Source organism: Harpia harpyja, chromosome 19 (assembly GCF_026419915.1).
Source record: "Harpia harpyja isolate bHarHar1 chromosome 19, bHarHar1 primary haplotype, whole genome shotgun sequence".
Taxonomy (NCBI): Eukaryota; Metazoa; Chordata; class Aves; order Accipitriformes; family Accipitridae; genus Harpia; species Harpia harpyja.
The window spans coordinates 10,690,815-10,712,774 of record NC_068958.1 but is presented as its reverse complement, the minus strand read 5'-3'; the positions used below and the strand labels follow the sequence as shown (position 1 = coordinate 10,712,774).

Here is a 21,960-nt window from a genome sequence, read left to right as displayed (position 1 = left end):
TTAAAGGTGAGTCTGGTGGACAGAGAAGAGGATAAGAATCTCCCTGCCAGCATGAGATATGAAGCAGGTGGAGGCTGTGCAATGCTTTCTGTAGGTCTGATCTACAACCCTTCCATATGATTTTAAGTTTTGTCTGCTAACTGAGCAAGGCCACCAGTTTCAAAGCATTGGTTTGATATCAGTCCTTGTAATAGGGAGACTTTATATTGAAGACATTCCAATAAGCACTGTCAGGCTTGCTGAGCTCTGCTGAGTGTGAAACTGAAGATGGGAGTGGTAACTGCCCAGCAAGGGAGAGACTCTTGTCAGCACAAATGCTGGTGCAAGCTTTCCCTCTGGCCTAAGGACTGAAATAGGTGACAGGAACAGCACAAATTCTTCCACACCCAGAGAAGATGCATCTGCTTTATTGGGGGAATTTTACCTTCTGTTTCTTACCACTTCCAAAGTGTGTAGGGTGCAGAATGGAAGTTCAGGATCTGGCCTGGAAGCTAGTTTAAGCTTCTGATTTACAGGACCAGCTATTAATAATTAAGGATTTTAACATTCTTGCTAATTCACAATTGTGATCTTTTTAATTATGTGCAAGGAAATTCAATACCACTGAACACGTGGTTTTTAAAAATTCTGTATTTTTATATTATTGGACTTGTCAGCCATCTCATTTTATGCCTGACATTGGTTCACCTGGTCCCTTTCTCGCACCCTCTGCACTTGTATAATTAGATGGATTGCCAGTGTAACTGTGGATAACTCCCTACTCTGGGGTCCCTGGTGTTGGAAACAACTGTTTGCTCACAGAGCTGTTGTGTCTGATGTCAGAAAGGAGAGAAAAGTTGTAGCATGGTGCAGGTGTGAATAAGCTTCTCCTAGCCAGTTCCAGCCTCAAAGGGAGATGGAGGTGTGCTGCTCCTCCTTGTGACCAAGCTTTCCCCTGAGCACTGAGATCCAGTGGGTGGAGCCTACCTCTTGGTAGGAAAAAGGCTGAGAAGTCTGAAGACCTCATACTTTGTCATCTTATTCCTCAAATGTGAACACTTTGCCTTTGATAGTCTCCTTTAATGATATTGCTCTTATTTTCAAGGAGAGTAGGTTACATAGTACAATTAATACGCTCCTGGTATTTCCTCCCCTACTGCAAATGTTGGCAGAAATGTCCTTGTAGGCTCCTCACAGAAGTGTTAATAAAACCTTTCTCATCTGGTTAATGCTTCCTGGATTTCAGTTAACATGATGCCCATGATATTTCATGACTGTCTTTCATTTAAAATTTAAAACCCCTTTTTATTTTTTGATAATTGAGGCTGTATTTTTCAAGCAATTTCAAAAGACAATCAGCAATGTGAGATGGACCTGGGCCAACTGCACTCACTCAATATGAATATGCAAGGCAGTGAATGGAGTGAAAGCCATGCGGTTTGAAAGGACCCTCATTCCCTCCTCTCTCTTTGCCCACGTTCGTTAGCTGAAGCCCCATATTGCAGGAGGTGTACAAAGCACCTGGGGTTCAGGATTATCCAGCTGAAATTTTCCTTGTTGCAACTTGTATCTGTTGCCCTTTGTCTGTCCCTGTGCACCTTTGAGAAAAGTTTGGCACCATCTTGTCTTTATCATTCCCAGAATCATAAAAGTGAAATTACCGAAGACGACTTTCCTGTTGCATCTGCGCTGCTACAGCATCCGAGAACCTTCTGTACTGCGCTAAGCAATGTGATTAATCTCCACCCTTTGAAGTTTGATTCTTTTCCTCATCTTCTCTCTAGAGGGAGAGGTTTGCCTTATACTATTTGGTTTGTTTTGGTAGTGTAGAGGTTTTTTGCCCTTTTTATATTTGTTTTTAACATTCCATTGTTGCTGTTGCTTACTGGCCTCCAGATCTAAACTTGCATGACTTAAAATGCCAAAGGCAGTGTTTTCTGTAGCTTCAAGTCCTAAAAACTTGATCTGGAAATTGAAGTCTCCAGCTATGTTCTTTCTGCCCTTTGTTTCATCATAGGTGATAAATTTTCCCATCAAAAGCTTCACAGCCTATTTGCCTATGATATGTGAAACAGGAGGAAACAGAACTTGCTCTTCCATAATTATATGGTTATACAGGCATAATAAAAATAAATGTGGCTATGTGCTAACAGTAGACACAACACCTCTGAATATAAGCTCTCCGAGGCAGCAGTTCTGTTGGGTATGAAGGTATTTTTATCATGAGAGGATGTTACAAAAGCTTACACTCCACTCCCAAAAGTACCCGTCTCGTGTAGGTACAGAAGTCCCAAACATACATTTGCAAAACATTATCTGTGCAATGAAATTAGACCTTTAGAAATATTAGATCCAGAGCTTTCTTTTGAAATTCCTTTACAGAGATGATGAGAATATTATTTAATGCTCATACCAACCTTCCCACAGTACACATGAAACATTGCCTTCATAGTTCCTGAAGGTTGAATACAGCTCATGTGCATATAGAAATAATTATGTGAAACTGTCATCGGGGTCTTGTTTGCCATTGCAAAGGGATTTCCTTCTGGCAGGAGGCAGTCTCTGTTGTGAAAACTTACTGTTGTTCCCCACATTAAGAGATCTGCCTACCAAGGTCTTGTGGACTAATTTAATCTCTTTTCCTGTTTCCAGACTTTGCAGAGTTTGTTTTTCTGGGTCTGTTCCTTACTGAGATGTCTTTGAAGATGTATGGACTAGGGCCAAGAAATTACTTCCACTCTTCATTCAACTGCTTTGACTTTGGGGTGAGTAGGCTTCAGCTGTGTAGATGAAGTGTGTGGCTCTGCCGTTATTCAGTGGGGTTCGGCGTTTAAGGGTGAGTATGGGAATCCATGGGAAATAGTGCTGTAAGTGTGTCTTCTGTGGGGAGTAGTCATTGTATAAATTAGCTGCAGTGAAACACATTAAGCTTCCCCTAGTTATCATCCTTTTTGAAGAAATGTGACAGCTGGGGATTTCATTTCCTCAGCAAGCTACAGGGTGTTCGCAGCATCAGCACCAGTAAATGCTCTGATTACTGCAAGATTCTCTCTCCCATTTAAATGAGGTGACTGAAAGACAAAAACCCTACACATCTTATTGCTCGTCTCCCCTATCATCCATTTAATGGCCTTTACCTCAAGATACATCGGCAGCACTTTTCAGACATGAGTGCCCAGAAGTAGAAGTCTAAACACATGATTAGGTGACAGAAAGGCAATAGCTCACATCCTTTTATTGCAGAGGTACAGGCTCTCCCCTTCGTGCTAAAACTATAGCTTTGAAATGTGAATAGTGGGGCCAGTTTTGACTCTGTCTAACGAAGAACGTTGCATGCAGATGTTAATTTATTCATTAAAAGCTATTAGGCTGTAATCTGTCCTCACAGAGTTTAACTCAGCTTCTCTTAACTTTAGTGTGGGCTGAGCACTGTATCCCAGAGGCAGAATCGGTCTGTAAGTTTTCTTTAACAAACCAGATATGAAGCTTATGATACAGCCACGGGCAAGGGGAAAACAATCCAGGTCATTGTACACATCATCCAGCCCTTCTCTCCAAGATTCAGTCTGTTGTTTCTAGTCTTTATCTGCCAAAATGCTGGGAGTTTCTTCTCCCCTGTGGAGCAAAATTCCCTGCTTTCAGCTGTGCTCCTGCAAGGGAGGAGGAGGTATTCTTACCTTTGGTAAGTGACCACTCCTAAATCCAAGACTACAGGTAGAGCCAACTTCTCTTTTTGGCAGTGTCAGCAGGAAAGCTCAGAGCTAAATAGACTTTGAGATTAAGCCATCCAGCCCGAGAATCACCAGACTGAGGGGTTCCATCAGGCTGCACTAAGTGTGGGGGTCCCCCTTCTGGGGTGTTCATCAGAGCTGGTGGTGGCTCAGAGCATTGAAATGCATTGTGCCGCTCTTTCTGGCTGCATAGCGCAAAGGATATTGCACAGACTCTAACTGTCATGAGAGCAAACCAGAGCACAAATAACACAGATAATGTAAGATAACTGGATGTCTGCATATTCAGAGTTGGTACCTAATCTGAGGGGCAGAGAGGGTCCCCTCAGCTGAAGGCAGCCAACCCATGGCAAGGTTTAACTACTGGCAAGATGTCCTGCAAAGGCTGGGATGAAGAGTGTGCGCACAGAATACAAGGGGGCTGACACTCAGCTTTCATTAAGTTCAGTGCATGCCCAAAGACCCCAGCTTCTGTAAGCTGAGTCAAAGACATTTGGTGGCCAAGCAATATTGCCTAATTAGTCTTCTAAGGGTATCATTGCTTTGTTTGCATTATCTAGTGACAGACAGTAAGTAGATCGATGTCCTTCACCAATGGATTTGGTGGGTTCAGAGCTGCAGCCAGCTTGCCCCTATGCTGGCTGCCAGTTTCACTGGATCATTGTATCCAGGATGCTCCTTCCACAGCAAGAAGAACTTGTACCTGATGATCAGGGACAGGTGATTTAGGAGCTTGCACTAAGCAAGAGATAAACCTACCGGGTGTCTCTGCTTTGTGTCATGCTATGGTGAGTGCAGCACTGGCTATAAGCTCTTCTGAGTGTTTCCCAGGATGTAAAGCTGTTGATCTGTTTCTAATTCTTCCTTCTTCAGAGAATCCACAGGGATCCTACTTCTGTCTATGTTTTTTCCTCCTCACCCACCTTCCAGCCCCCAGAATTAATTCAGCCACTTCACCCCCACTGGAACATCGCACAGATCTGTAGTCAGTTTAGTTTGACAAACCATCAAGATGAAATGCAAAAAGTGAAACAACAAATCAGAGCAACATCAGTCTTGGGAGAAACAGTCCGGTGGGGTCTCATGTGAAACAAGCTCCCAGGAGGCCATGCTGAGATGCCAGGAAAATTAATTATCAGTGTAACATGTGGAGGGTCTAAGGAAAGGTTTTTGCTGATTCATGAGGGATTCCCAAGAGTGATAGACTGTGGGAGAGAAGTTTTAGTTCCTTCTTTTCCTGATGGGAGAAACTGGATGAGCAACTGTTGTGTATCTCCCTTTCCCACTGCATTTTCTTGAAGCTCAGGGTACAGCATTTCTTGCAGAGCAGCTGTAAGCAATGCTGTAGTTTTCAAAAGACATCCAGGTTTCTGTTTATGAAAGGGGTTTCCAAGCTGCTGAGTCTCCCAGCACTGCTCAGGTACTCAGACAGCTCTGCTGGCCCTGACTTCCCATTAACATTCCCTCTCACAACACGAAACAACTGCTCGCTGGGGTCCAGTGATAATGTGTTTATGGTATGTTTCGCACAACCAGGGACCATGGTCCATGGGAGCTCTGAAATGCTAGGTTAATGCAAGTAATAACAGCAATTGGCAGTGAAATGCCTGTCTTCTCCTATTAACTGTGCAGTAACCTGTGTGGATATAATTGCCCTTTCCAATTGTGCTTAACCCATTACTGTTTTGCTCATCTTATAATACAGGATCGCAGAGAAGATTTCTCTATCACTTGAGATTAATTCTCTTCCAACCTTAAAGCAAACAAACAGACAAAACAAAACTTCAAAAACCTCCTTGATTGGGGATAATTTTTCAATAACCTGAGGCTGAGGGCCTGGCAGACTACTGGATGTGCACGCTAGAGGCTTTGCAGGATCTCTTAATAGCTATTACCTTAATGGCTCTCCTAAAGACTGTCAGTTGCCAGAAGTTTCTGGTGGATCTTGCCCAGAGCTGATGCTTCACTGTTCCGCAGTGCTGTGGTGAAGACTTTTGGTGCTTCTGATGGGAAGGGGAGGATGGAGCAGTGTTCCCCTAAATCTTTGCAGGCTGTGCAGACCGACTGCATGAGGTGGGATAATGAAGTGTAGGCATTTGCAGTTGAGCCAGTGTAAAAAAAAAAAAAAAATACAGTGTTTTTCAAAACAGGTTATTTTAATGTAGTTTGCTTGCTAGAGAAGAAAGCAACATGTTCCTATCTGTGACCTCCGATGCGTCTCTCCCGCTTCTAGGTATTGTCCTGTTTTAGACTGGACTGCAGAAAGTTGGAACAAATTTTTTTAGTGCTGTTAGCTAATTCATGATTTTGCTGAAGGCTTCATAAGAAAACCATCACAGCCCAAGCTCTGATTCTTGTTCTGTCCTCAGCGTCTCTAGAAGCACCACAAAGAACTAAGCAGAAGTTTTGCCTTATGTAAAATGGACTCTTCTTGCAGGTCATCGTGGGAAGTATATTTGAAGTTATTTGGGCTGCAGTGAAACCAGGTACCTCATTTGGCATCAGCGTATTGAGAGCACTTCGACTGCTGAGGATTTTCAAAGTAACAAAGTAAGTCCAGCTCCCTTTCCGCTCACATTAGTCTTTTAGCACCATATGAAATCTGTCTCAGGAGCCCCACAGCAAGTAGTAGTGCTCTCCACACTTGTTAAAAAAAAAAAAAAAAGTTTTAAAACAAAAAACAACGCCCCAAAACCCGGTACTAGCTGGCACAAAGGTCTTGTCTGTCCTAACATCTTATGTCTGCACTGGCCCTAATGGGGTACGGGAGCGGAAGAGAAGAGAACTGCAGATGCAGAATTGCCCTTTCCTTGGCTGGGCAATCAGAGTTTCTGGCAGTTGAAAGTTTAGGGAGTTCCTGAGCCTGTATTTGCATCCACAAGGACTTTAAACAGCCCTTTCCCCAGCCTCATGTGCAGGTTTGTCTACCCTTGTGCAGAGGTCTCCATGAGGCTGCATGAGAGCATCCTTCTTTTCTTTGTTTTTAAGCTTGCTTAAAACAAAAATCTCGCAGGGTGATCCCTTATTTCTTGTGGTAAGAGAAAAAAGTTTCTTATTTACTTTCTAAGCCCCATCAACTGCCCACTGTCCTTACCTGTTGTTGATCTGGTGATAGTTCCTTAAGTATTTAGGAACTGGAAAACTGAGCTGCCCTGGTTATAGTTAGATACTAAATCCTGGTGCCTGAACCACTGTGCTGACACACACATAAAGTGTGTTGCTGCTGCCTGTGCTGTGTGTGGTCTGGGAACGTCTGAGGTTTTCAGTCTTGACCTACGAAGTTGAATTTTCACCAGAGTTGGGTTGCCACAGCTTTTCCGTTGTTTTCATGCTCATGCATTGCATTAATGCGTGCTGGCATTAGCAAACAGCTACTGTGCAACTTGTAAATCCATCTAGAGCAATTTCTGCAGGATTTCAAAATTGTGGTGTGGAAATTGATGACACATTTAGGTGCTCCTGCTGTTGTTTTCCACATTTTTTTTTTTTTACACCATTACCTCCTCAGATCTCCTCTCTTCCCATCACTCTCTTACTTGTGCTTGGCTTGAAGTAAAAAAAGAAGGAATAGCACCTCCCTCCAAAAAACCCCCAACCACCTCAAATAGATAAAGCACAGGTTGTCACATTTGAGCAAAACAGTCAGTTGAAGTAACCAGGTACTTTTGCAGCTATTCAAACACACAGGTTTTGTTAGCACTGTAGGGTTTGCTGATTTGTATCTGCTAATCATTATGCACATCCAAGATTCGTGTGTGATACAAAGGGGTTGGAAACATTAAGTTCTGAAAACATCCAGCAAAATAGGTGGGTGCCTGCCCCAGAAAATGTCACTATAGTCTACCTTTGCACTAATCTTATTTATGGAAAACTCCAGGTTTTGTAGCAAATCCATAGCAATTAATTGTCAGCAGTTAATTTTATCCAGAGCTACTGAGATTTAGTGTATCAGATTGTGTGTTGTACTTTTGAAAAATTTTGGACATTTTTGCAAGTTAGAATGATCTTTTTGTGAGTTTTGACTATTCAGGATTTTAGCCAACACAATAAAGGGATGAAGCCTGAGATTTAACTTAACAAAGCATATCGTGGAGCAAGCAGAGTGCTCTCCCCCTTCTCAGGACAGCGAGTGAAATTCTCACCCTACTGATGCTGAAGTTGCCTTGACCTAATTACGTGGATTTTTCACCTAACGTGACAGAAATGCATTAACTGCATTACCAGAAGCCAGGTCCCCCCCCAGCTCACATGGGGGGATCTCAAGTGTGCTGGGCCACATTATCCCAGTGCTGGAGCTGCACAGCTCAGTCCTAGCATAACTCGTGGAGAGGAACCAAAGCGATGGCACCGGGCACAGATTGCTACCCACCTGCTCTCATTACAGTCTTTACTGTGCAAACATCCTGACCCTCAGTAGTTTTCTTTTTTCCTCTTTTTCCATTTCTTTCATAGCAGTTTTTTCTCTGAAGCTCCCTGCTGTGTTTGTTTTTTTTTTTTTATTTTTTGCCTCTGTGTTTAACAGAAGCCAGTTGCAATCCACCTGCTTTGAATAATCAATGGTGTAAGACCTTTTGATTCATATGTCCCAAATCAGTGTGACTGCAGAGAGCAGAGTGATGCAATAGTTAAAAGGTTAAATTACAGCTGGCCTGAAAGGTGACAGCAGGATGCGCTATGAGGGGAAGCACCCTAAGAGGGGCTAAAATTCAGCAAGGAGGACAAGGAGAAAACAGCTTCACATGTTTTCCTCTTTGTCATAACAAAACTGGATGGGGACTGACATCTGTAGAAATGCAACTCCTCATTATATCTTGGTGCTCTGTAGTCAGAGAGGGTTTGGTGCTGAGCTATTTCAGGACAAGACAGAGCCTCCACATGTATTTTGTGTCCAGTTGAGAGGTGCGAACCCCTTGCTTGTGGCAGATTTTGCCTGAAGCCATTGTGTTGAGCAGGGGAGAGCCATGTGATCAGCAAACCCTTCCTCCTTCTCCAAAGAGAGCAGCTCAGCCCCTTTTGCTTAGGGGCTAACCCTGAGTAGGTTTGGTTGCAACTTTTCAACTGAAGATATTGTCCCAAGAGGTCAAAGTTTCCCCTGAAACCTCTGTTGCTGTATTATGGGCATAACTTTTCTTGGAATGGGTGCAATGGGAGAGCAAGATCCTGCTTCTCCTGGGATGGATGTGCCTGTATCATCCTCAGTACAGAGAAACATGGGCTGGTTCAGTCCTCCCAGCTACACCTGGGGGAAGGAAGAGGAGGAAAATGAAGACAAAGAGAAGAGAAAGGATGATGTTTCTGCTCTTCTGACTCAAGCTCTGAGCTTCTCTCCCCACCAGCAGATCAGAAAAATCCGTGGGCTTCCTTCTGCTGGATACCCACAGCTGCACTGCAGGAAGGAGCTCAGTGCATGGATCTGTCCCCAAAACTGCAGCCGGAGGACAATACATGGCAGGATGGGAGAGCATGCTGCTGTGGACAGTCACCTCTGGATGGCAGCTCCCAGTGCCAGGCAGTGGAAATGAGAGAAGTCACTGGAGAAAACGAGAGAAAAAATTCTCCCCATGATCACAGACTCAAAACTTTTAACAGAGGACACGTGAAATGGCTCTAAATCACTCCTTTCCTACTGCCTGCTCCAGCCCCGTTGTTCCGCATGCTGATCTGTCCAAAAGGAGATTGTCAAAGAGCTCCTCTGCTTAATAGCTCTTTCTGCATTTTCTGATTCATTAGTTTTCCTAATATAAGTGCTCCCTGCCTGTTCTCAGCAGGGCAATAAAGCTAGAAAAGAGAGCTGTTTCTGAGCACCCTCCCTGGCACGCTGTCACTCGACATGCCTGCCTGCGAGTGTGCCAGGAGCCACCTCAGGGGACAGGGGAGATAATAGCAAACTAAATTCAGTATCTGGCCAGATGTGACTTGGATGGGTCAGTCAGGATTTGGGCTGAGCCATTCCCTCTTGCCATGTTGGAGTTAATGTCCCAGATTTGTTTTCATCCTCTGAGGCAGTTGCTCGGTCCTGGATGCTTAAACTGTGTGGCTGAATCACCTCACACTGAAGGCATCACTGTGCATGAATGTGTGTGTTAAATGTCTACAGAAATGTTTAAACGTGGGAGTTTAAGTCCACTTGTGGATACTGGCATTTGGTGAGTTGGAAGGACACACCACAAAGACATCCTGGTGGAAATGAGCTGTTTATTCCTGATTCGTGTCTTATGAAGAGAGGGCTTCACTGTCCCCATGTTCAGTGTCACCTTGGTGATACTGACACATCCCTGGTTTTGACACCCCTGCTGACTGCCATGACAGATGAGAAGGTGCAGAAAGGTTGAAATCTATATCAGGAAAAGGGTTGCTGAGAAAATAAATGGAACGCTTTCGCTGCAGATGACTGCTCTGCATGGGTACACATGCACCGAGGTGACCATCTCTGCCCTTGCGAGGCTACGAGGGCTTCTGCCACTCAGTGAGCTGTATTTTCCAGTCACAGAAGGGAGTTCAAAGAAGCTGATATTCCTTGTCATTCTTTTCCTTCTTTATAATAAGAAAATAGATCATATTAGTTTCTCACCAAAGGCTCTTCTCCCACTCATGTTCTCTCTTGGCTGCTCTGATCTCCAATGCAGGTACTGGAATTCCCTGAGGAATCTGGTGGTCTCCTTGCTGAACTCCATGAAGTCCATCATCAGTTTGCTCTTCCTGCTGTTCCTGTTCATTGTGGTGTTTGCTTTGCTGGGGATGCAGCTCTTTGGAGGGCAGTAAGTCTAATTAATCATTGTCCTTTCAGGGGTAATCTGAAAGGAGTCACCTGGAATACCTAAGGGAGAGAGTGGCTGCAGGGCTTGAAAGATGCACATCGTGGGTGTGGCTGTCAGGCTTTCTGGGCTGCTGAAAAGTGGTCTCTGGTTTATAGGAAAATAGTTCCTGTTCTGGTGTTTTACCTGGAGCTGATTTCTTTCTAATTACCCTAATTCAAAGCTCCTTTGTCATTCTGTGGTCCCTATGTATACCCGGACCTCTGAAATAGGACTAGGGGGGGCAGCACTTTTTCTACTCTTAGGGGAAAGGCAAATTCTTTCCCCGATAGTCAGGGTGACAGTATATTTATTCACTTGGAATATTTTTCTGCTGGAAAACATGGTTTTGTTGAATCTTATTTTTCTCATTAGAAATGCCAGTTGTGATGAATTTTGCAGCAAGAAATATCACAATATTACCATTTAAACTCCAGCATAAATTTTGAAATGAAATAACATGGGTTTGGTGGGTTTTTGTGGGTTTTTTTCCAATCAATCACTACTTTATCTTTAAAATATTAAAATGAAATGACGTACTAAGAGGTCAATTTCAATGTTGACAATTTACACTTGAGGACAAAAACTTCTTGGAATGGTTTGTTCTACAAAATGATTTGAGATTTTGATTGTTCATTTTAATTGTGGGTGAAAATTAATTTCAAAGCATCAGAATTTTCTCCAGGAATAAAATTGAGTTTCTGCTAATAGTTCTGTTAAGCATCTCCTCAGAGATGCTGTGTTGCCATGCTGTGGTTGCCTGGGGTGTTATTGCCAGGTGGAACAGATGTTGCTCTCTAACTTGGGTTACAGGGTATTATGAGACTGCGTGAGAGCTGTGTCCCCCTTACTGCTCTTGTTTTTATTCTTACTTCTCTCTAGATTCAATTTCCAAGATGAAACACCAACCACGAATTTCGATACCTTCCCTGCCGCCATACTCACAGTATTCCAGGTAAAGCCATACCTTGTCCTGGGTGAGCATTAGAAGATAAATTCCTGGTCATCTCATCCTGTTTATGGGGTGCAAAGACGTCCCCCCAAATCTGTGGAATTTAGGAAAGGGGAAGTCCTTCCTTCTCGTATTTTGCCACAGTGACCAATCAATGCATCATTAAAAGTCAATGCTATGGAATTAAGGAAAACTAGAACAAAAGATTTTTTGCTAGGAAAAAAATATTGATAAAATAGGCATTTCTGTGATGAGTTTAAAGTCTGTGCATGCCCAGGCTCTCTTCTTCTGAGGCCCCTGCCCAGGGTTGCACCCTGCAATGGCAGAACTTGCACATGCCCCGCTGCATGAATAGTCCTGTCTGAAATCCTAGACAGCAAGTGAGTGGTTGACCTGTTTCACTTTCTCCTGTGGTTGCCATAATTTAATGAGGAGAGAGGCCTGAGCTACCCCCAGGCAGTAAGGAAATAATGTTGCATTTTGCATGGTAATAGCTCAAGACCAAGATAATGCTGGATAAGAATTACAACTGATGGGGGAGCATAGAAAGAGGCGTCAGCCTTGGGCAAGTTCGTGTGATGGCAGGAAGAAGTCGCAGTTCTAGAAGATGCAATGCTCAGATTTCAGAGCCTAATTTTGCAGCTGTTCTCTGCATGCATTTTTAAAACACTTATTTCAGGTGTTTCAGTAGAGAGCTGGGGATGCTGCACCCTGCTCCATGTACAGGTAGCACTCACAGGTCTGTGGAAGACTGCCCTGCATTTAGTGTTGCCCTACACAAATTGTTGACGTGGGTTTGAGCTGAGACTTGACCCTGGATCTGAACTTTTGTAGATCTCAGCAAGGCTTGGCTTATGTATTTCAGTGTCACGTCCCAAAAAGGGAGGGGGCGAAGCGTTGATGACAATTTTCAGATTAAAACAGAAAAAGAGTCTAAAAGAAAATATGTCCTGTAACCTCTGCATAAGCATAAGCATAAGCAGCTTCGTATGGATAAGCATAAGCATAAGCAGCTTCATATGGATATTGCTTGTCTCCAGATGTGAAGCAGGTTCAGTAGTACGTACCTCGCAGGATATTGCAAATCATGGTAGATTAATATTTGCATAGTATTTTAGTACTCATCAAAGAAAGGGCTTAAAGAAACGTAAAGGTATTGCTACAGAGCCGGAACTGAGCCCAAGTCAGGCTCCGGATATGAGCATCTGGAAATTTTGATGTTATTTTCTTTGGGACTATAGCTGTCTCTTGAGAATACTTAGCTGAAATATTTTCTTTCTATTCCTGAGATAAATATCCCTGTAACATAGTGGCTGTGGGATGAAGGAAAACACTGTTGATTTTATGACATTTGTCTAGGACGTCAGACCGAATTAAAACCAACAAAACCCATCAGCACTGAGTTAACTCAGTGCAGCCTCACAGAGGCATTTTGATAACCTCTGCTCCCAGTCAGTCCCCTATTCTCCCCTGAATTGCAAATACTGGGTCAATGTTTCTTCAATACGGGCTTTGGATTCTCTTCTAACCTCGTCTTCCATAAACTCAGGCAAGCCAGCAGGCTTGTTTTGTTGCTGCTCTAATGAGCAGAGTAGCATTATTCAGTGAATGCATTTGATGTGTTGAACAAATAGAATAAAGCCAGATACACCCTGTCCATCCCTAACCCCTTTGGAAATTCTTTGTTTAAGAAGAGGTCTCAAACAAAGTCTTCTGCAGCCTGCTTTAGTCCATTTTATTTCAGCAGACCTGGCTGGGTCATGGTCCTCTGTCATGCGACTCCCAGGACCTATTTCATCCTCCTGGCAGCTGGCTGAACTCTGTCTTGGGTGCAACTGAGCCCCACTCTCCCTAAATTCCCTTTGAAGAGTATCACGTGTTTTTCTCCAGCTCCTGGCTCCCAAGAAGGTCTTCGTGAGCTGAATGCCAAGCTGTATATATATAAAATACAAACACAAACTGTATCTATATATATTCATATATATCTATATACACATGAAAAATAACTAATTGTGTCTCCCTATTCCAGCAATCATTGAGCTGGAAGTGTGTACAACATCCATAAGCGCAGAGACTCTATAAAGCAGAAAGACATGTGTTAACTACACATGCTCTGCTCCCTGAGACCTTCTACGTAAATAATTACATGCTGCTGGCTGCTAAGAAGCAGAGCACTGCTGACCACTGGAGGAGATGAGGAGTTGCAGTGGCAGGATGGGACCAAACCTTAGCTCTGCTGATGGGTGCTGTGCTGAGGCTTGGGAAGCAGAGCTGGATTCGGTTTGATGCCCTCGCTGACCTGCCTGCGAGATATGACAGTGAGCTGACATGATTTTGCGTTTACTCAGGCCCTTCTTCAGGAAAGCATCTCACTTTCAGGACAGCCCTTTGAAATGCTGCAGTACTGTTCCTCTGCAGCTGAGTGTCTCCCACTGTTAAGGTGCTCATTAGTCCATTAAGATTTCACAACAGCTCTTGATAGCTGTTTTTATTCCTCCTTCACCTGATGGCTCCTCAGCCAAGCCTAAGTATTAAATGCTGAGATGCACTGGACAAAATGTTCATTTGGGGCAGCCAAAAGCAGTTTTGGGCCCAGGGAAAACCAAAATGTTTGGGCTTCCCCTTACTCCAAAGTCCTCATTGCTTGTGCCCCTCCCTCTGCAATGCTGTCCTTTTCCCTCCTGTAGCAAGAATTTCTTATAGCATCCATAAACAGACACTTTATAGAGCAGACAGACTTGTATTTACTGCATGTACTCTGCTCCTTGAGGACTGCTGCCTAGCTGCTTAAGCTCCTCGAGGTGATGGGTGATGGCACAAACAGTGGGAAGAACACCAGGTCAAAGTGTCTGTCCTCCTGCCCAGGGCCTCAGAGAGCATCCTCAGCTCTGCCCAGGCAGGCTGGTTATTTTAGACTTTTATCTCTCTCTAAAAGTTCCATAAACCATTTTTTTTTCCTTTAAGTTTTTGTTCCACTTCTAAAATAATCCAGTTGGATTTTTGAACCCAGACCCCAACCTGCTGGACTTGTTTATGTGCAGCCTGTAATTTGTGATGCCTGCGACTCCTGGTCTTCTGCAGGGCAGAGAAGTGTTCCCACTGGTTTGCCTTTCCACGAATGTTTGTGTGAACAGAAATCACTTTATGGTTATTCCCAGAAAGCAGGAACAGTTGTGAATTCATGGAAATGATGAATGTGAACAGTGCTTTGCATAATTGAGTGCCAGAGTTGAAAGCCCAGTGCCCTGGTTTGTGTTCTCTGGTGTAAATTCAGAGTAACTCCAATGGTGTGGGTTAGGCTTGGGCTCTGAATTCTGGTCTCTGAATTGAGAACAGATTCTGCATTTAGGAAACAAGTTTGTGTATGCGCTGTATGTCCTTGTGTCTATACTTGCTCTTAGCATATTGCTGTCATCAGCATCAACCCTGCAGCAAGAAATTTTCTGTCTATTGGCAGCTGACCACTAGTCTGGAATTTGCAATTGTTTTGAGCGTACTGTATGCACATGGGACTTGATTACTACAACATGGATCATGCTTTGGGCTTTTTTTAGTTTTTTCTTCTACTAAACACAAAGTCAACTTCCAATTTAGGAATTTGAGCTTCACATCCCAGTGGACATGTTTTAATGTACTAAAAGTAACTATTGTTCGACTCTGCCACGGCAGGCAGAGGAAGTGCTGGTCTGCCCAAAATGTTGCTATGTTACAGTCATTGGTGGAGAACAGGAATGGCAGACAATTCAGACTGGTGCAAAATTAGCATCTAGCATGACAAGGCTTATTTGAGTCTTAGGTGTTTTCAGTTATTGTGATTAGTTTTTCTTTTATTCATGGGTTTGCTAATTAGCCTCAGGTCAGTATCCAGAGCCTGCGGGCAGAGACAGCTCTGCAGAGCCAGGCTGCGGTTGTGCTCGCCTTGTACGAGGACAGAGGAGGAACAGATTCCCCTTCAAGCTACCCTCATCTGTTCTCACTCTTAGACATTTGGTTATTGCTTCTGCTTAGGGGGTTTTTTTGTGGTTTGTCTCCATCTGGGTGGCTGAGGGTCCTGGTGGCCTTGGCAAGCAGGAAACCTGGAGAAGAACCTGTTGCAGTGCAGCCCCCTGGCAAACCCTCCAGTGGTTGTGCTGCCCAGTGCCTGGCATTTGGAGTAACGTTCAGGCATGCACCAGCTGCAGCAAAGCTGTCCGGAGTCCTGAGGAACAGAGGAATAGTGGGAAGGGGGTTGCAAGAATTTCTCCTCTTGTTATGCAGTCACTCGGTGTGTACAGTGTGTGTGGGTTGGTGGGGAGATGAGCAAACTCTTTCCATATGAAGTGAATGAAAGGAGTTGATGCTGCCAGAGGTCCAGCTCAGGGCACTGGGCTTAGAGGTCAGGGTTTTCTTAGGTCTGTGGGAAATGCCATGCAGGGAGCTGTTGAAAGCTGGTATCTCTGCATGAGTTAAAAATGGAGAGGGGGGAGAAATTTTGCTGGGGGTGAAGCACTGGAACGTGGCTTTTACTGCCTCTGCCTGCACGAGAGCCTTCGGTCAGAGGTGGGCAGCCGGCACGTAACCAAGAGGGGACAGGAATGGGGCGACAGTCCTCCCTCACTAGCGGTCCTCACTCCTCCGCCACCTGTGCCAGAGGAGAAAGCTGCATCCAGCCCAGGGTGAGACCATCCAGGGCTGGGGGGTTGATGTCTAACACTGCAGTCTGCCACACTAATGTGATCATCCATTTTACCCCCAGAGACCAGTCCTGGATTGCATCAAGCTGCCTCGCTCCCCCAGACCTTACCTACTGTGTCTTTCCCTTGAGTCACCCTGTCTTCTTCTTTCTTGAATTTCACTGGGCAGATCCTGACGGGGGAAGACTGGAACGCAGTGATGTACCACGGGATAGAGTCGCAGGGTGGTGTCCGCTCGGGGATGTTCTCCTCCATTTACTTCATCGTCCTGACGTTGTTTGGTAACTGTATCCTTACACATTGCCTTGTGTTCATGGCACAGTGTGCCATGCACCCTTCCTGGGGTGCTAGAAATACCTAGTTTTGTTTAAATTCTCACGCACTCACTTAGAGTTTTTAAAATCAAATCGTTGCTATAACTTTGTTATAAGAGGCGTAGCTAAGTTGTCCATGTTGGTGTCACTTTTCTGATGACAATGTGAGCATTGTCTTCATTCATTTTAATTTTCATGTTTTAACTTAAGAATGTCCTATTATGAGTTAATTTATATTGTGGGAAGAATGATTGAAGTCAAGTCAGAGCAGGACCTCTGTACCTTGAATATCTTCACAGATAGTTTGCACTAGGTCAGGGGAAGGAAGAGTTGAAATTGGTTTGGTGCATAGATCAGGCTCCAGTCTCTTGGTGGCTTTGTCTACATGACAGCTTAACGAACTACGCTATTGCAAATGCTTGAAATTGTCTTGTCTCCACGTAATGCTTAAAACTTAAGTCCCGATCTTGGGTTTCAGGCTCTGGGAGTATTCGGTCATGTTCCAAGGCCTGACACATGAAGTCTCTGAGGATATTTTGTTCTGCTTCATCATGAGAATATCTTGAGGGCAACAGGAAACTGGGAGCTTGCATCCCCCCAAAATGTCCCAGGGTGTCTGCTGGGGAACCAGCAGCACTCTGATGTGTGTTACGCCCCCAGAGAGGTCTAAGGAGGCAAGAACATAGCAGTCCCATGGAGACAGGATTTGGAAAGGGAGGTTGTATTTTATACAGAAATGAGTAAAGAGATTCTCTGTTCTAATGGCTGGGTGTGATTAGGAGCGCCTGCAGAGCATAGTAGCTGTGATGGCTCTGCCCCTGCTTCACGATGGAGGCTGCTGATGGGCTGATGTTGCATAGCATTGCTCACATTAGCTAGGTACAAAACTGTTGGTGCGAGACGTTTGCTGGCTGCAGCGACAAGCTGTGTGGAGTCAAACAAAACATCCTTAAAAATGGAAACTAAAAACTGTTGCATATATGACACAGCCTGGCTGGTTTGTTTTCCTCTGCAAAATAGGGATAATAGCACTGAGCATCGCCGCTCTGCTTGAGAGCTCTCTGGAGGTTTTCCCAGCAGTATGGACCTTCTTGCTAGTTACAGTCCCAGCTTTTGTCTTTTCCTAGGAGTCCTGTTTGGGCTGACATCATCAGCTGGGTACCTAGGAGAAAGGGAAGGGTACATGTGGGGCAATACTTGTGCTAAAGACGTACAGTTGTTATAGACATAGACCCCTTCAGCTGGTGGTCAAGATGACAAGAGATGAGACATCAGCACCCATGGACTGCATGGCAGGGCTCTGGCCCTTTGCTTTGTCTGAAATCTCTCCATTAGCATGAGGAACCAAGACAGGGAACAGTGGAGCAGACGGCGTGCAAGCTGTGCTTGTCACACAAGTGTGTCTCTGTGGGATTTATCCCATTAACGTGCGCTGTCAGAGCCGGAGCAGCCGTGATGCCTGGGCTGGCTCGGCAGCTATGCTCAGACATCCGCCTCGTGGCGGGCAACATGCCCCCTTCCAGAAACACAAGGCTTTGGAAAACTGGGTCAATGGAGAGCTGGGAGGGAGAGAGATCTCTAAATCCTCAGGGCTTGGCATTTGAAAATGAGATTAAGCTATAATCAGGCTTGACAGCAGAGCTGAGAGAGAGACCTTTAACCTTAGAGCAGCTAAGATCCAGCATTTTTGAGGAACAGAATGTAAATTCCCTTCTTGCACCTTTAATTCAGAGGGGGCTTCTCCCTTGTCCTTTACTTTTCATTAAAAGGGAAAGAGCAGGGGATGTTCAAGAGGAGGGAATAAGGACCCGGTTCACCTATTGCCACTGCCGTGAATTTGGTATTTGCCTCTGCTTGCCCTGGCAGAACGGTGAGTTGAAACCTTGCCCACATTTTCACCAAATATCATCCTGGCGGAGGGCAGCTGTCTTGCTTTCCCTTCTGTTGTCCTGCTGAGGAGATTCAGGAGATGGCTTTCCTGGCTGCCTCCCTGGGACCATCTTCAGTGCCTCTCTCATCCCCTTTGCCCACAGTCCCATGCTGGTGGCACACCTTTAGCGCAGCCAGAGTGCTCCTCGGCACACTATCTGTGCATTTAGCAAGGAGGATATGTCAGGAGTGATTCTTTAATTCTCCATGAGTCCTGCAGATGGGGATGAGTTTGCTGTAGATGAGTTCTATGAGCACAAAGTACAGAGAGGGGAGAGTTGGCTGACAAAGAGTAACAATACTCAGAAACCCTTTTATAATGTTCTAGAAGACTTCTTTCACCAGCTTCTACTGCTCAGAGTTATAAACCTGAAGCGAATCTATTAATTTCTATGGAGATTTACATTGCTGTTGGAGAATTAGAGACCTGGCCCAGATTGTCTCTGTAGAAACTTAGTCTGAGAGCATCAGCTGCTTTCACAGAGAGCTCGTAAGAGCCTTTCTGCATTGCACACAGACCTGTTTGCCTTTAAGCACTGTGTGCAGGAGGGGATATCTAGGCTGGAGTGTGTGGTGGAGGATGAGGGGTTAAATCTTTTCCTTGTCTGTTTACTGTGGGAATTGCAGCAGTAAGCCCACTAATGCTTGCACTGATATTTCAAACAGTAGTTCTGTAAGGTCAGTGCTACCCTTGCTTTTCACTAGCTACAGTTTTGATGCTGAGAGCAAGCAGCAGGCAGTCATTTATCTCTGAGGGAAAGCTGAACTGTATGACTTACCAGGGACTTAAGTTATCATTAACTGTCAAAACATAACCAGGAACATCTGAAAATAAAGTTTAGTTTGCCAGAAAAGAACAGTCCTACATTTTTGCGGGAAGTAAGATAGTCATTAATGTCAATGGTGCTGCAGTGCCCCAGCCATGTTAAGGACAGGCAAGTGTACAGGGTGAGGTAGTGAGGTACATGTCTGAGCCTCAGGTTCACCTTCCCAAGGAGAGCCCCACAGCCCAGCAAACACCACGAGGACACCCTGTAGAGAGCAGTCCAAGTTGTTGATTAGCTTACTTAGAGATTAATGTGAACTGTCTTTTCTGCTGTAACTTGGGACTTTACAAAGATCTCCCCCCTCTGCCTTACAGAACTCCCTCCAAAAAGCTTTAAAAATGTACTTCTTTTATGTAGTGGATTTTTTTCATTTGTCAAGTGTGGATTTGCCACCAGCCCTCCCCACGCAGACGTTCACTGCGACTGAATTTCTTAAGTGGGACTTTTCGTTTTTATTTTCTTGTATGACTCCATTGAAATCAGTCTAAGCCCTTCTGGATGCTGATCAGCAAAAGGCACTTAGGTTCCTCTGCTGGGAGGGGTTTTATTTTCGGTTTTTGAACATTGACATTTGGTGAGTCCATTTTTAAGAGTTTAGGCAGACTGGATCAAATCTTTTTAGAGAATTGGCATTGGCAATTTTGAGTCAGCTTGCAAAACCTGCTCTTTTTAAACATGAGGGACTCCTTTCTTCTCCCAGAGCTGCTCGGGGCATTGTGATTACTCTTTTTCATGAAGAAGAAAGATGGATGGGTGCCGGCTTCCCCTGCTTCTCACTGCAGCTCAGTTGTTTCTTTGAATCCATTTACGTTTTCAAGGGACTATTGCAAGGAAAAGATCCAGAAACTGTTTTTGTAAGTCAAAAGTCTCTCACGTTACTTTCTCAGTTCCAGAAAGTCTGTGTGGAACCAGACCTCCATGTCTGATATGGTTTAATGAAAGTAGTATGATTAATATAACAGCAGGATTTGGCCCATTTTCTAGGAAATTACACCATGCCTGTATTCATTGTTATCCAGTTAATTGATAAATTGATGCATCTGTTAGGAAAAAAAATATGAAAAAACCCCATGAAAAACTGCAGAGGAGCCTGAAATGAAAAGCAGCAAATGCCTGGAGCATGCTGCCCTTTCCCTTTGCCCTTATCTTCCATGCAGGAGGGCTGTACTCGGCACCAGCTGCTGGCTCAGCTGGCCAGCGAGGTCCATGGGTCTGCCCAGGTTATACAGCCTGGACCACAGGCTGGAGTTTGGGTAATATTTGGGAATCCCCAAGCTCTGCAGAAAGGGCTGAGGGACCTTTTTTGGGGCAGAAACACCCAAGTCTGCCAGATTGTGTCTGCTTGGAGATGGATCAGAACAGCCTGATCTGTAAAAAAAAAAAAAAAAAAAAAAAAAAAAATTAATTATATTTCCAGTGGTTGATTATGTTACATGAGACATTTTCAGCATGTGTGTGTAGGAGGCAGGGGTAGGAAGACAGTTTTATTACCGAGACATTTATTCCCAAAGCAGGAGGCTTGGAAGCATTTCCAAAGTGTTGGAAGTACCCCAGAGGAAGAAACCCAAACAGCTGGCACCCTGGCAGTGCCGTGGGCAGCGGTGCCTCAGGCAGCGATGCCTCAGCCTCCCTGCCTGCACCCCCAGCCTCTCTGCCTGCACCCCCAGCCTGCAAGTGACAGGCTTGCCCCCTCTTGCCAACCCTCGGTTAAAAGGAAATGGGGAAATTAGTATCTTTGCAAATGAAAAGTTGATTGAGTTCTTACTTCAGTGTGGGAGGGAGGTGATCATTTCAGCATCATCTTTCCCTTTTTCTTGTTCTTTATCTGCTGGGCTCACGGGGATTGAGGTGCTCCCACCCCACGCTCCTCACTGTCCTGCTGGCACGGAGGAAGGAGAAATTGATGGGCATCATCACATTTCAAACCTCTGTCTGTCCCAGAGGAATCATCTTCACATGATAAAAACCTCCATCCCGTGTTACCTGACATGGAGAAAACCTGATGGATGACGTGGCCTTCACCTGGAGAAACCCCAGGCCTCTGTGTCCCATCCCTTGCAGGGTTTGGCAGTCAGGATGCAAATGTATCTGAGAGATTAAATACTACTCCTGCTTTCCACCAGCACAAGCAGAGGCTCCAGTTTTGATAGGCATTCAGGCTCTGGAGACACTCATCTCAATGGGAATTAGACGCAAGCATCTGAAGTCTTGCCGGAATTATGTTTGGTAAAAGCTCTTGAGAGGGAAAGCAAAGAGGCTTTGAGCTGGTTGTTTGGGCCAACTTTGGTCCCTGGCTGCCCTGGGAAGTCTCCTGACGCAACGCCAACATGGGGCAACGGCTCCACAGCTGGCAGTGCCTGCAGCCAGCGTGCTGCCTGACGACTGCTGGAGTACAGGGATTTCTGGGCACACTTGTGTTCGGCAGAGATGACTGTGGCCGATGAATCAGCCTTGCACCACTCCTGGCTCCTCTCTTTATAGAGGAACCTCAGATGCCTCCTCCAGCCATCCTTGTGAGGAATGGAAAGCAATCAGAGGGGCACAGAGGCCAGGGTTTCCCAAAATCTCATTGCAGGTTTGCCAGCACCCTGGGAGCCCATGCCTCACCTCTCCTCCCCTGGCTAGAGTGATTGCCTCGCTCCCCCCGGCACACTGCCCTCATCCCTCAGTCCTGCCTTCGCTGTGCCATTGCTTTGGGCATTGCTTCGGGCATTGCTTCCAACTCAAAGTCCAAAACAGGGTACCCATTAACCCAACAGAA

At 45.0% G+C, this 21,960-nt stretch overlaps 1 protein-coding gene across 10 annotated transcripts in view; it reads left to right on the top strand.

Moving 5' to 3' along the window:
- Window positions 1–21,960, top strand: part of CACNA1B (calcium voltage-gated channel subunit alpha1 B) — a 310,095-nt gene that overhangs the window by 178,302 nt on the left and 109,833 nt on the right. For all 10 annotated transcript variants that reach the window (XM_052815098.1, XM_052815096.1, XM_052815094.1 and 7 more), the window contains 5 exons: window positions 2,632–2,744; window positions 6,148–6,260; window positions 10,337–10,468; window positions 11,387–11,459; window positions 16,299–16,416. In XM_052815098.1, coding sequence (XP_052671058.1) covers window positions 2,632–2,744; window positions 6,148–6,260; window positions 10,337–10,468; window positions 11,387–11,459; window positions 16,299–16,416 — 549 coding nt within the window. The remainder of the gene's footprint in view (window positions 1–2,631; window positions 2,745–6,147; window positions 6,261–10,336; window positions 10,469–11,386; window positions 11,460–16,298; window positions 16,417–21,960) is intronic.